The 15,423-nt window shown below is 35.1% G+C and overlaps 2 protein-coding genes across 2 annotated transcripts; one reads left to right on the forward strand and one right to left on the reverse strand.

Annotated features, from left to right (window-relative positions):
- The first annotated feature begins 1,584 nt into the window (after positions 1–1,584).
- On the forward strand, positions 1,585–6,509 carry LOC121736171 (T-cell activation inhibitor, mitochondrial). The gene is made up of 13 exons (XM_042127260.1): positions 1,585–1,752; positions 1,831–1,951; positions 2,047–2,164; positions 3,323–3,458; positions 3,711–3,821; positions 3,961–4,078; positions 4,210–4,312; positions 4,559–4,650; positions 4,738–4,838; positions 4,969–5,115; positions 5,304–5,435; positions 5,831–5,975; positions 6,169–6,509. Exons 1-13 carry the CDS (start codon positions 1,730–1,732, stop codon positions 6,253–6,255), a joined length of 1,434 nt encoding a protein of 477 aa, XP_041983194.1. The 5' UTR covers positions 1,585–1,729; the 3' UTR covers positions 6,256–6,509.
- A 1,266-nt stretch (positions 6,510–7,775) lies between these two features.
- LOC121736163 (kinesin-like protein costa) lies at positions 7,776–13,205 on the reverse strand. The gene is made up of 6 exons (XM_042127248.1): positions 12,701–13,205; positions 10,622–12,513; positions 10,289–10,507; positions 9,757–9,893; positions 9,218–9,338; positions 7,776–8,923 (listed from the first exon to the last, which is right to left on the reverse strand). The coding sequence occupies exons 1-6, from the start codon at positions 12,975–12,977 to the stop codon at positions 8,804–8,806; spliced, it is 2,766 nt and encodes a 921-aa protein (XP_041983182.1). The 5' UTR covers positions 12,978–13,205; the 3' UTR covers positions 7,776–8,803.
- Positions 13,206–15,423: the final 2,218 nt, after the last annotated feature.

Raw genomic sequence — 15,423 nt, forward strand, 5'->3', positions numbered from 1 at the left:
ACACTCCGCACCAGCTCTTGGCGCATCGCGGTCGACCCAGCTGCCGTACATTTCATCTCCGAAAATAAGTTTAGGAGCCTTATAAATGTACCATGTAATGTCTGAATAAGAACAAACCAATAGTCCATTCAAAGGAAATGTACCCATGAAATTCTATGTTAATGCCATTGAAATGTTTTTGTCTGAAGAAAGAGGTCAAAAAGAGCTCTAAAAGAACCCAATGAAAAGTGACTCTTAAAGTCCTAACTAATGATATTTTTACCATTATTGCTTACTATTCGCACCCATTGCACGTGCTTGAATAAAATCAAATCAAATCATATGTGGGAGAGCCATGCTTCGGCACGAATGGGCCGGCTTGACCGGAGAAATACCACGTTCTCACAGAAAACCGGCGTGAAACAGCGCTTACGCTGTGTTTCGCCGAGTGTGTGAGTTTACCGGAGGCCCAATCCCCTACCCTATTCCCTTCCCTACCCTCCCCTATTCCCTTCCCTTCTTATCCCTACCCTCCTCTATTACTCTTATGCCCTCTTAAAAGGCCGGCAACGCACCTGCAGCTCTTCTGATGCTGCGAGTATCCATGGGCGACGGAAGTTGCTTTCCATCAGGTGACCCGTTTGCTCGTTTGCCCCCTTATTTCATAAAAAAAAAAAATTAAAACTTAAATAGCATCAATGCAGCTGATTGAAAACTTAAACAAAAATATCGGCCAAGTGCAAGTCGGACTCGCGCACGAAGGATTCCGTACCCTACCGTATCAATACAGAGCAAAAATAGACAAAAAATTGGGTTGTTTGTTTGGGAGCCAACTGAATTTTTAAAATTTTATTTTAATATTATTATAAAATATTAAAGTACACGTCATATAACAAAATAATGTGTGAAAAATTCAAGTGCCTACCTCTTGCCATTATTGATATAGAGCGAAAAAGGCCGAAAAAATCACATTTGTTGTATGGGATTTGGAATCTTAAAACCCTTAAATTATATTAATTTTATTTACTTTTCAGTATTTGTTGTTATAGCGCGGCAACAGATATACACAATCTGTGAAAATTCCAGAAGCCTAGCTATAGCGGTTCTTAAGATACAGCCTGGAGACAGACAGACATCGAAGTGTCATTAAGAGTCCCGTTTTTTACCCTTTGGGTACGGAACCCTAAAAAGACCATTCCCACCACTGCAACTCCTGTGTCGCCAGGATCAACAGTGGTAACCAACCACGAAAACCCTTTGATGTGATCTTGGGGGTGCCCGAGGGACAAACTAAATCTGTCCTGGGACCAGCAGAAAGGTAGGAGGAGTATGAGATATCCAATTCCTCCTAGATCGAATTATTTAAAGTATTTATATTACCAATAAATTGATAACTTAATATTGTTAGGCTCTCTATAATAAAGGTTAGTTCGTCAGCCGTCTAACATTTTCATCCTTTTTAGGATTTTTGGTACATTTCATAGACAAAAAAAGTTCTTAAAAAATGTGTTTGTCAAATCTGTCACCTGTCGGAACTCGGATCTGTCAAATAGACATGTGAAGTGAAATGTCAGTTAACTGTGTCAACCATTGAGGTACTATGTGTCAACCATACATTTTTGTCAAAACATGGTTTTGTCAATATTTTAACTTTTATTCAAATGTAATTTGAAAAAACATCATGGTTATCCACAAATATTCTAGAATAAACTGTCTTCATATACCTTAGCCATCCAAATACAAAAGTACCATGTATACTAAACTAAAATTGCGGTTAGTATTAGATGCGTTCATATGTTTAGTTCTTCTTTGAATGTTAATTGAATTATAACTTATTTATTAATATTGTAGGTGCAGCTGTGTGGGAGGGATATTCTGCAGATACCTTAGTTCAGCAGAAGTTTCTACTGCTCTCAGACCCTTCTACTTTAGCGTCCATCCTGATTTATTTGGAAGATATCCAGAGCAGAGGGTAAATAATTATCGCTCACTCTCAAACTACGCATTACCGTACCAATATCCGTGATTTCAACGTAACCGACTAAAATTTATACAATAAAATTTCAGAAAATCAATGAAAACTCCCTTCAACAATTAAGTGCTCTACTAGAAGCACAGCAGTCTAGTCGGCACATGTCAGTGCCATCACTACCATTTTATTTGAGACAGAAGGATATGCCCGAAGGTAAATGAATGCTATTAACTTAGATAAATGATTGGTCTTGCGCGCGCGCTCGACTAGATACCGTACTGTATAGAAAACACAGATTCCCGAATGTGGCACCTCAATATTGTAGTGTGTGTAAAACAATGCACAAATATTGTTGTGTGTGTAGATAATCGGGTTGCCAGATACGTGACTGGTGCCCATGGGCGTACCGAGGGGGGGGCAGGGGCAGCTGCATTATTATTATTGTATAGTAAGTGCTGATTTTTCAATCACCAGATAAACTTTACCATTCATTCGAAAAGAATGCGATAAAATAACAATGTTGTTTAGGTCAACGAAATATAATGGGTACAATATTGATGAGAAAACAATACAAAAACAATGGTAGGAAGTTTAATGAAAGTTAAGAATGAGTCATAAAAAAGCAAATGTTAAATTTGTTTTCTCATTTGTTACTGTATTGTGTACTTACATAAAATATAAACTGTATTTAAGATTTTTATTATAATATGATACTCATAATTCATATTTATTAATACACATTCATGATCCAGGAACTTTGAAAACTTTTTGTTCCGTTGGCGGGATTCGAACCAGCTACCCTAGCTAGAGATTTTAATGTGCTCATCCACTATGTATATATAAAAAATAAGATATAATAAATAAATCAATAAAAATCAAAATCTTAGAAAAATTTGGGAATTTTTAGTTTATGGTAATTGGCAACACTGAACATCAAGCGGTACTCCGATCCGAATTTTCAGGTTTATATATTATTTTTCTGTGTTTATGACGATTTATATAATATTTACTGATGGTATGTGATGCCAGTACCTTTCTTGTTTCTTGTAGTGTTATTATTGCATAGTCTCACTACGCAAATTGTCATTTTGCTACGGACGTAACTTAAAATTTCGAAAATTATCGACACATCTACCTCACCCGAAGCTTGCGGCGCGACTGGCGCACAGATTACTAGTATATATTTGTAGGACTGGCGCGGTTACGCCCGATGAGGCGTATTATTTGTTGCCGCATTTTTCAAGTATTCCGACGGTATCTAGTCGTAACGCGAGCCCGAGACCAATCATTCATCTAAGGCTATTAACTTATTATGCTTTAAAAATAATCAAAATCTGCCACCAATTTAATTTTCAATTTACTTAATTTTAGGTCACTTTAAGTTAGTACATATTAATTTGAGGAGTACTAATATAAGAGAAACTGTAGTAAATATATTAAACACATGTGACATGTCTACCACTTTTGTAGACAAGATTCCAAAAACTGAACCAAAGTCTCAGTCCAGGTAAAGATCTCAGGTAAAATTACATAAATTACTAAATATTTCCAACATTATTACCAACCTACATTTCATGCATTTGCTAAAACAATAAAATCATATATTTAAGCATAAATCATCAAATTTAAATTATCAACTTTATCTAATTTATCTGGGTTATTAAATTTGGTTTATGATATTTAAACAAATTCATATTTTTCCTTTTTTCTGTTGCTAATTCATACTGTGCTATCTTAAGGTTTATATTTTTCTTTTTAGTTTCAGTAAACAGAATTTTACAAATGCTTACGAAAGCTACTCTAACGAATTTGAAAATGCTTCCCGCATCAAAAGAAAAGTGGAAGAAAAGAAGGCCATCACAAATATTATGTAAGTTTCAACATTTTCCCTTGCATTTTCTTTAATTGCTCTGACTTACACATAACTATAATTTTAAACATATCATCTACATTCTACACCAAAATTTGTAGCAAACCAAATTTTAACTATTTGTAATATGATTTTTCAGTGACTGGGTTGTGGAAAATAGTGCGGATGCAAAGGAAAAGTATGAACTAACTGAAGCAACAAGGAACCAAGTGCAGTCCATGATCAAAGACCTGTGCAAAAACTATAGTATCAAACAAGTTGGTAAAGCCATTACTTTCATATAGTTTTCTTTCATTTTCAAGAAATATTTACATTTATTATAATCAACATGATGTACATTGCTGGCTATTAAATCAATTAGTTCCACTTAAAATATTTTATTTTTCAGATTAAATATGACAAGGGATGGAATATCAGTCACATAAGAGGAGCAATACAAAGTCTGGTTGCTCTAGCCTCACAACATTCTCAAAACATGGACAATCTTAAAGGTAACAAACAGTAAATAATAATTGAGATTACATGTGTAATCATCTTTATAGTAGAACGTTTTAATAGGTATTTGCATTAAAGATGGATATAAAATACTCATAACTTTTTACAATCCTAAAGTTGGATTTAAAGTCATTTGTCCAAGAACACAGCAACTTTTCACTCTCTGTATGTATTATTATATGTCCTAAGCTTACATGCAAGCATGTTGTAGGTATGTCATAATGTTTAAATTGTGTCTGTAGGTCGAACAATTGCATTCGGCCAATTTACCGGAGTCAGCTTGGATGGTGATGTTTTTCTTAACATTATGGATGTTCGTAATGAATGGCTGTCGGTAAGATTACTTTTAATATAAATGTATTATATATTTTGTCTGTAACATACTTGAGAATGTTAATCAATGATCCTTATCCTATTTTAGCTAATAAAAAAAGTAAGTCAAGAAGATAGTGCCTTGACAGAGATCCCCAAATATGAGAAAGCCTTGTCTAGTATATTAAGAAATATACACATACGGAGAAGGTATATAATTGTTTATTTAATAAATTACTGTTATTGTCAGTCACTTTGTATTTGAGCATTTAACTTCTCCATTAAAAGAAAAGTGTGTAAGTTCAGATTAAAACAAAATTATTTTTAAATGCATTTTCAGAAAATTCATGCCAAAAGTATCTGCAACTAAGTATTGTAGCCATCTCAGGCAGCTTATTACCTCAATAGGAGATTTCTATGGCTATGGAAAGAAGTTCCCATCTACTATACCAGAGTCGCTGAAGAAATACGAGATTGTCGTTGAACCGTGAGTGTATAGTATTTTTTCTTTGTGAATAATCTTGGTAAGGGCTCCCGCACTACCTGCGAATGAGCTGCGAATTCACATCGCATCGCAAGTATTTGCGAATTTCTTTGATTTTTATTATGAGATATGTTTTTTGCCGCCAATATTTGCGAGGCAATGCAAATTCTTAATCACCAGATTAATTTCAGAGAAGCTGGACCATTAATGGTATCTCCGACCGGCCAGTTCATAACGCCGTCGTCGTGTCCGGCCGATGAGCTGATAGCTTACATCGGCAACCACATCGACGAAGCGACGCAACTGCTCACCGAGTATAGCATGTAATTATTCTTTCTACTTACGCCAGTTTTATTCGTTTGTCGCCTGGGAACCGTACTTATGCCGGGGTTAAAATATCATATTATTATGACCTTTTCTGGGACTCGAAATATATCCATACAGGTTCATCAAAGCTGTTACAAGTGAAAAAGTGACAGGCAGACACACTTTCCCACTATACTTTAGCGATATTAGTATTAAACTTGGGGCAGGTTGCGATGACTGAGTCTAGTCACAGGTAGTTAGGCCCTCGAGGACTGTACCGCTTACAACTTTATGACTTAAGGTTTGAACTGTAATTTGGCATCATCAAATGCAACTTTTAAGTATTTGTTAATTTTAAAATTATGCTCTTGTGTAGTTAACAATTAACATGATAAAAATGTTACATTTACAGAAATAAACACATAGAAAAAGCTTTATATGCGGAGGTGAAAGAAAGATTTGGTCTACTAGACCTGTCCAAAGACGACAGCATCACTCCAGGCCTGATGATTCTATGTTGTCAGCGTTTACTCACGAGAGCGGATAAAATTAATAAGGTAAATCAAAAACATAGTATAAAATAAATTATTTTATTTAATAAATTGAAGACATAATAAAAGAGTGAAATTGTCTACTATTGAGTGCAAATTTAACGTTTATTCATATTTTAATTTATCAAATTGTCTAGCTGCCTACACAATATGCGAGCATGGCCATTTATTTTAAATACATTTTTTTTTTATTCAACAGAATCTTTCTGGGAACATTCTCTACGTTACACACTACTACTCTGTGCTGTCTGAAGGAGTCTTGTGCATACCATGGAATTTCAAATGATGAAATCATTACAATTCTAAAACAACGCTAGCAAAAGTGCAATATATTCTTTACTGATTATATTAGAATGTGCTATCTAATCTATGTTTTAGCAAATTTAGAAAATTTTAACAAACGAATTTATTTCAAATATTACAATATTTTTATAAATCTAATTCTAGTAATCACAACTCGAATTTATACTTATTTCGTTCATTGCGTAAATGTTGAACTTGTTTATTGTTTTCTTTATGGCAGTGTACATCAAGTTTAACTTTGACTATGTACTAGAACAATAATTAAATGTATATAATATAGTTGTAATAAAGATGTTATTTTCAATTAGTAATACAATTTTTTATTTACGTAACTGCCCATCAATAATTTAATTTTCAAACGACACTACATTTTAAAATTCCCTTAACTACGGGTCAGTCACACAGCAACGCGCCTCATAGGGGGGTATTACATTATCATTTATATTGGATCATTTCTATGATCATATATAGGATCCAATATATATGATCATTTGATCATATCTACATATTACATTATCATATTTCATTGATCCTATTTTACGTCATATGTGGTTTCAATAGCCAATGGAGAGCGCTAACGCTGACAGGTATTGACGTCAGGGTTACTAGATCTCAGAGAATTCGATTTGTCAAAAGACATCGTCATTTTTAATATGGCTTGTTTTTTGTTATTTCAGCAAGATTATCCAAGTATATAATTAGAAAAATAATTACATTACATTATTTGAAACATATTAACGAACAAGGAATTAAAAACTCTTTTTATATTAAATAACTGGCAACACCTATTTCTATGACCATATTGGATCCAATCTCTCAGCAAATGTCAAAAATCTATGATCAAGGAAGAAATGAATCATATGTCTATATTACATTATCCAATATCATTGACTCAATGATCTCGGATCCAATATATATGATAATCTAATATCCCCCTTTGTTAAATGTAAACCAACATTTAAAGGTTCGCGCTCACTTTGTCGGATCGGGGCTCAGCGCAGCGCAAAATGCGCTATAGCACACTATTGCCGGGCCGGGCCGCATCACATTGACGGATTTTGAGTACTTTGGATAGCTCCAGTGTGACAACTCTTAAATCACTCGTGACTCGATATATCAAAAACGTTGTTATATTCTACTAAAATCTACTAGACCGTGTTTTAGATTCTACCGAAAATGTACCTTTATTGATCTGAAATGTGTGGTTGAAACTAAAATAAAACTAAAATATTTATATGGACTCTCTTCATTATGCATTTTAATTTTTTATATTATTTGTTATATAATATCGATCTTCTATTAAAATTTACGAAAAATTTTGGACTACTAAATCGTCATTCATTTGACCTCAAATCTACCAAAAAGTGGAAATCTATGTGAAGTGTGGTCACACTGTTGCCTTGTCGCATTGACGGAAATCCGCTGCGCCCCGACACAGTGTGCGATACGCGCATCCGCTTCCATACAAATTATATGGAGGCGGATTTTTGCGATGAGCCCCGGCACGCTGAGCCCCGACACGGCCCGTCTCAATGGGCTCACTCCTTAAAAGTAAATCTACACGAATACACTTGTTATCGTCAATAACTTCTAGAAAGTTGAAAACCGACTATTTATAATAAAAATTAACATAATTTTACTAGTTCATTCCTTTAAACGTTTTAGGATAGTCATCACATATTTACAGCACCTTTAAAAATTGCTTGAGCTCGCGTCATTACTCCAGTTAAAAGCTTTAGAATATTCAAAATATTATGCTATAAATACTAATAATAAAGTTAGGAATCGATTTCAATGATTACGACTATTATTATTAAGGCCTCCTATTTACAAGGATTACTTACAAAACATTTTTTTTTAAAGAGAAATCATTAATAATGCAATACGAAACTTGGCAGAAATTATGTAAGACGATTGACTAACATTACTGCCTAGATTATAAAAAGCCATCTAAACAATTTGTGCACTAAAACATTTGCCCAGTATATTTCTTTTGTATTTCATAAAGTTTATGGTATAAGGTGAGTACTATTATACGGGCAGAGATTAGAGATGATGAGTAATTTGTAAATGTTAATTATTGTGAGTTGTGTAATGATTTTGGTTCAAGCAAAAATTTAGATATCTAAACATCACTTATTTCTCACTTTTTCAAGGCACATGTCTCTTTGATTATTCGTGAATTTGCGCTTTTAAATTGCAGCAAAATATTACTACAATAAACTACATCTTCAGTGAGCAAATGCTTCTTCTAACAATCATCAACCTACTACAATCGCCAGTATGTTAACTTTTGCCTAAAACAGAGATCAAAATACGATCTATCATAATATATTTTGTAACAATGGTTTTGCATGTAAAACTTAGCAAAGCAATTTAAAATAGTAAAAATATTATTTACAATTGATACAATTTTAAATCTATTACAATTAAAAAAGCATTTGCACTTGATTAAATTCTAATACAGAATATATGGCTATGGCTATAAACAAAATGAGATTCAACGTGGAAAATAAAAATAAACGCCTGTATCACTTCTTCTTACTCTGTTGCACGATTATGAGCTTATTCTTCTCTTTAGTGACTTTGGCAGTGGGTAAGTTTGTAGCTGGCATCAGCTGCCGCAGATTCTGACTCGGTATTACGGGTGCCTGAAACAAAAAGGAAACCTTGCTTCATTGTTGCCACCTATTGAATTTTTGTAAAATGCAATACATGGTAAAAGATAAAAGATGCTACTTACACTCAATTCAAATAATTACGACTTACGAGTAAGTTACTTCAATTTTGTAACAAAGTGTCTTTTGTGCTATAATATATATTTTAAAGTAAACTTAGTCTCCTATGTAGAACGAGCAGCAGAAAGATTATATTAATATTATTACACATATTAATATAATCTTTCAGCTTTTTATGAGAAAAAAATTTATATTCAATATACTTACTGGATGGTATCTTGTGAACTGTCTCATTCGATCGACCAATCGCATCGCGTCGTCCGAAGTTTCCGAGTCTGTCGTCAGGCCCAGAGATAGAGCTCGGTTTGGGTTACCACCGTCTAAGCACCTGAAACATTCGTTCATACCATGTTAAATCCGTAGAATCCATACTTGTATTATAAATGTGAACGTGTGTCTGTCTGTCTGTTACCTCTTCACACCCAAACCGTTGAATCGATTTTGCTGAAATTTGGTATGGGGATTTCCCGGGAAAGAACATAGGATACTTTTTATCCCGGAAAGCGTACAGTTCCCGCGCGATAAACGTATTTTTGCGCAACGGAGTTGCGGGCGTCATCAAGTCACCCTATAAGTATTAATCAAAAAAAGATTATATACTTTATTAGCTAATCTGTTTGTTGCTCTAATCAACCAATGGTTCACGGTAGACCACTATTTCGGTGGCGGCGAGACGAATCGGCGTAAGAAACTCGCAAGAGCGATTGAATGGCTTATTTTATACATGTGTGGTGCGTGTGTGGTACCTGTGGTGCGTCGGCGGACGCTGTCTTTGCGCGTGTCGCCAGGCGGCGATGGCGCGCGCCCGCCACGTCGCCACCTCCTCCGCCGCCGCGCTCGCGCCCGCCTCCAGCGCCGCGCACGCACCGCGTAAATCTACCACCTGTAAAACAGATGGCATAAACAATAATTATAATACTTTACCAATGCCAAAGGGCAAAACATAAACAACTTACTTATAAAAAGATCCACGTTTTGTAAGACATCATAATCATACTATGTTTTGATATGTAAGAAAAGTCGGCTAACAAATGAGGTAATCGTTTTATGAGGAACAGTCCTATAATAATAGGACTGTTCCTCATAAAACGATTCACACAGTGCGGATTGTTTTATTAGTAGAACCAGCCAGTCACCATAATTTTACAAGTCATAATAATAAAGGCAAATAATTATGTAATTTATAGTTTCTTAAGTTACTGAAAAATCTGTCCAGCTGATGTAGTGATTATAAACTATGATCCATCAACTGAAAAAGAAGCACATTAATATACATACCTTTTGAAAATATCTATACAACAAGGACTTCATTTCATCATGTGACAGTTTATCAAGTCTTGCCATAAGCATCTGTTCACCCCTGCTTCTAGCGTCCTTATTGTCTTGTGAGTCTGATAGTGAGGCAGATGGAGAGTTGCCACATATCAAGTTATTCTTGTATTCTATTGCTGTATCTATAGCCTCTATTGCTTCTTCACACTCTAGTAATTTACGCTCCTGTAACAATGAAAATATGTCATTATTATTATGCCCTATTGCAGAAAAAAAATACAGCAATTAAATATAGAAATATAACCATAAAATATAGAAATATATCAAACAAAATATTACCTCTGAATCAGAAAGTGATTTATAAACTTTTCTTTTGTGACCCAAACTACAGCGCTGGTCATGCAAACATTCTCTTGTTTTACGTAAATTTTTAATCTCCTTCCTAAGTAGCAACTCATTTTCTTTTGTTAATTCTAAACTTGCAAGATCATTAGTCTTTTCCTTTAAAATACTATCTAATTGTGTAATCCTATGAGTAAAATGTTTAATAGAGTTAACTTTCTTATCTTTATTGTCCATTGAAGTTTCTGAGAGATCATCTAACTTCAATTTGTCCTTGAGTAATTCTACATCAAGGGTGTTCTTTCGTTTTTCATCTTTTTTTATTTGCCTCTTGATTTGCTCAATTTGCTTTTTATAAGTTTTTAAATTAATTTCGTGTCTTTTTATTTCTTTGATAGTATCAGGATCCATTTGACTAGTACTTGTCTTGGAGAGTTCATCTATGAGTCTTTGTTTTGCTATACACAGATTAATAAGTTCCTTTAGTTGTGACTGACTACTGCTTATTTCTTTAGAGAGCTTTCTAGCGAGTATTTGTTTTTGGGTGTACTTCTCCTTTGTTATTTTATACTTTTTACAGATTTCTAAAGTTTTGGGAGTTTCAATCATTTTGATCAACTCCCTCTCTATAAGCTTAGGTTCGGGATCTGTGTCATTCTTGTGAGATTCTATGATGATCTTCTGAGATTCTGGAGAAATAGCTTTAGCGGCAACTTTTCTTAAAAGTTCCAATTGTTCACCAGATATACTTTCACCTGGCTGGATAGTTCTTCTTCTTCCTGAGATGGATTGTGATGTTAAAATTGGTAATGACTGGGAGCCACTAGTTTCAGAGATTGTTATATCATCAGAGTCAATATGATTCAGATATTCCTCACATCTTTTAGCAAAAAGTTGGTCATTCTTTTCTCTAAAATATTCCATTAGTTTCTCGAGTTTATCCTGAAACACAGTCTCAGAGTCACTATTTTCAGAATCACTTTCAACATCTGACTCGCTAGGTTCACTCGGTTCTGTGTCTTCTGCTATTCTTGGTAAACCCTGTTTAATGACAGTATCCTTATTTTCTTTAGTGATATCACTGTTTAAGCATTCATCACATTCAGCCTTTAAAAACAACCATTCACTAACTTGGTTCATGTCCGACTCAGATAACGACTTTGACTGTAAAATTCTATTAAAGAGACCTTCTGCATTAGATACCAACTTGATCCACTGTGTCGTAGCAAACTGTAAATTGAATGCATTGTCAGCAGGTAGTGACATCTTCTCATTGTATACTGGAGTATTGTTGTCTGCAAATAAGTTAACTGTCACAAAATTCTTTATTCCCCTGCAGCACAGGCACAAGTTTAATATTTTGAGTGTGTCTTGATAATCATCAGGTTCAGTGCTGATGCATCCAATAACCCAAGTGAATGCTCTACCACCAAAGGAATCCTTTAACATTGCAGTGAGGATACAAGAGTCATAGTTTATTTGTTTGGGTGGATTTCCTGCTAGCAACTCTTTGATTATATTCTCTAAGGCAAACAGCCCGGGCTCAGGATAAGCTGCTAAATCACAAAAACTAGCTGTGGACATTCTGTGATTGAGTACACCGTTTGTGCCTACCCACTTCTGCTCCATACTAACTGTAAATACTGTGTGATTATTTCCTTGGCACCGTTGCCTCCATCCGAGCTGTAAGTACTGGAAAGCTTCCTCCACATTGCAGCATCTTACCAAACCAGCGCCCAGAACATCAAATATATTGTTATTTATAACTTGCATCCAAGTTATGTGTAATATGTATTCTCTTTCTGGCATTTGGCCCAATCTATGAAATATCTCTGACAAAAATCTTGGTATTATTCCTTGATCACTTTCACTGTGTATGCACTCAAAGCCTGGAAAAAAATATTTAATACATTCCATAAATGTACGTTTACTGTTTAGTTGTATTGCATTATTAGGAAATATTATTGACAGAAGTTTTCTTAATATACTAATAATATATTAATGTAGCTTTTGTATGGCGTAAATGCTACATCATTTGACAAGTGGTTCATGAGGAATAATAATAATGTTTTATACCTGGCCCAAATAAAGTGTAGGTTTTTCCCGACTTAGGCTGACCGAATATAACGACAGAAGTATCACACCCATCCAGAAAACAATTTATTTGGGGAATCATAAACGAATTAAATAGATGAGCTTGGGAACAATCCACTGGCAAAGCCCTGTTCACATGGAACGTTTGCCCATTTTCGGTAATAACAATTTGCGTCACTGGGTTGCTGAAAATGCACTGCAACGAGTCCGCGATGCTAGGTGGCTTCAGTCTTATTGCAATTTGCACTGGTATATCCATTGTCGATGTGTTATTCTACAATATTTATAAGATTATAAACACTTCACAAAAATTAAGTTAGCCTTCGCCACGGATTTCGAATTTCACTCTTGACCCACTGTACTCAGTTTATTTTTGTGCATACCTAAACGTGTTAAATAAACTGATTATTTTTACAAACTAAACTTATAATTTTGCGAAAGCTAACATGAATAAAATGATAAAATAGCATTCGCGTTTTGTTCCCGTTTGTTTTTATTTTTTGACAAAGGCACAGACTACTTAGGGATACTACGAATGACAGTCAAAGCCACAGACTACGGATACTACTAGTATAATACTTTATCTATGGATAGGTACTATGCAAAGCCATAGACTTAAAATATACCATAGACTTAATATATACTACCATAGCATAATATATAGGTTGATGCAAAGCACAAAATACAAATCAGTGTTGCCAGATGGTCTCGGCGACGTACGGTCTACCCCCATAGATAAAGTATTATAGTAGTTCCATGATTATAGTATCTAAGACGTAGTCATAAAAGGCCCATTCACGGCAGGACTGCACGGCAGTCCTGCAGTGAATGGGCCTCACTGATTGGTTCACACTCGGTGTTGCCGGCCGGAAACACCGAGTGTGAACCAATCAGTGAGGCCCATTCACTGCAGGACTGCCGTGCAGACCTGCCGTGAATGGGCCTTTTGGGGAAAAGATCAGAAGGTAGATTGATGTATAAAGCCACATATGTTTTGATTTTCAAAAAAATCTTGTAGAGTGAAAAATTAGTTCTGGGTACCAAAACCATAGCTGGAAATACTATACTATAGCTAATTCACATAGGAAAACGGTGTACAAAACAGCCTACTTAGCTTTCGTAGGTCACTAGGTAACTTTCATGGGTGAAAATCCACGAAAATTGTGCCACGAAAGTTACGAAAATGTTACATTTTTTAGAATTATGATTAAAGTAATAAGTAAATAAACAAACAAAGTACTAGGAAATAATCTCGATCATATACCTTATTCCTAAATTTGATATGAGTGTCATATTTATAAATTATTATCATTCAAAACATGCTCGCAAAAGTTACGTGACTATAGCGACCACATAATTTTTAAGGAATATCTTATCTTATATTTTCTTTATTTTGAAGCAACGAGGGTTTGAGTCCCCTGTACTGATGCTGGAAAGACACTGAGCGTTGGTGCAGCTTAAACGTGTAACCACAAGTCGTCGCGTATGGAAGATAGGTGCAGTTTTATTACCCGCTCATGAAACTAGCAAAATCGTGTGACACAGACGTTATGCCTATTAACTTTTTTAACTTAAGGTATAACATTATTTTATTTTAGGAATTAGGTAGCCCAGTTAATCTAGATTATTTTGATGTATCACACTCTATGCTAGTGAATAGAATACAAAAGTTATTAAAGCTTTCCGTAAGCGCGAACAGAGTATGACACGCGGAGAACACCGATTTTGCCCCCGATTTCGACATTGAATTAACCATTAAACAAAAACTATAAAAAATTATAGATGTTTTTTATTGAAATCAGATACTTAAATAAATGAGGAATAACGTGTGTTTGATCCTAAGGCTGTATGTTTATTAGGGTAGTAGTAAAGAGCGTGTGACCACATTTTGAGGGGCCTCGGAGAATTACTCTTTAGCACTAATGCCTTATTTAGCACGAATAAACTTATCTTTTTAGCTTACAAAAATACCGATTGAAAAGCCCAAAAAACGTTGTTCAAAACTTACGTATTTAATGTTAAATCCACGTGTTTGAGGCATTCTTTGACCATTCTTAAGGTTTATTATTTAGCGGAACCACAGAACTCAACAATATCTAGCATCAAATGTTCACTAAAAACCTTTATTAACACTTTTATTACATGAAATATGCAGACTGACTCCTTTGTTATGTCCTACTAAGTAGGACATAACATTACACGCTTTTGACGCTTATACACCGATATAAAAAGGGCCATTCACGGCAGGACTGCACGGCAGTCCTGCAGTGAATGGGCCTCACTGATTGGTTCACACTCGGTGCTTCCGGCCGACAACACCGAGTGTGAACCAATCAGTGAGGCCCATTCAATGCTCCTGCCGTGCAGTCCTGCCGTGAATGGCCCCTTTAAGGCTCTCTCTAGTCTATAGTACCTCAATGCCTACCCCTAGTTACCATTCTGGTTTATTATTTAGCGGAACCACAGAACTCAACAATATCTAGCATCAAATGTTCACTAAAAACCTTTATTAACACTTTTATTACATGAAATATGCAGACCGACTCCTTTGTTATGTCCTAGTAAGTAGGACAAAACATTACACGCTTTTAACGCTTACACCGATATGAGTAGCATTATAGGTTTATGGGAAAATCCCTCATTCAACCGACGTCTACGTGAACGTGACAACCACAGATTGCTAGTACGGTATATATTTGTGACAA

This window comes from Aricia agestis, chromosome 2, assembly GCF_905147365.1.
Source record: "Aricia agestis chromosome 2, ilAriAges1.1, whole genome shotgun sequence".
Taxonomy (NCBI): Eukaryota; Metazoa; Arthropoda; class Insecta; order Lepidoptera; family Lycaenidae; genus Aricia; species Aricia agestis.

Coding starts and splice junctions, on each gene's coding strand:
- LOC121736171 (XM_042127260.1), top strand. CDS start 1,730: ATGTATACTAAACTAAAATTGCG. Junction 1,952..2,046: donor GAAGATATCCAGAGCAGAGG/GTAAATAATTAT, acceptor ATAAAATTTCAG/AAAATCAATGAAAACTCCCT. Junction 2,165..3,322: donor ACAGAAGGATATGCCCGAAG/GTAAATGAATGC, acceptor ACTTAATTTTAG/GTCACTTTAAGTTAGTACAT.
- LOC121736163 (XM_042127248.1), bottom strand. CDS start 12,977: ATGGATATACCAGTGCAAATTGCAATAAGACTGAAGCCACCTAGCATC. Junction 12,514..12,700: donor CTACACTTTATTTGGGCCAG/GTATAAAACATT, acceptor ATTTTTTTCCAG/GCTTTGAGTGCATACACAGT. Junction 9,894..10,288: donor TGTATAGATATTTTCAAAAG/GTATGTATATTA, acceptor TCTGTTTTACAG/GTGGTAGATTTACGCGGTGC.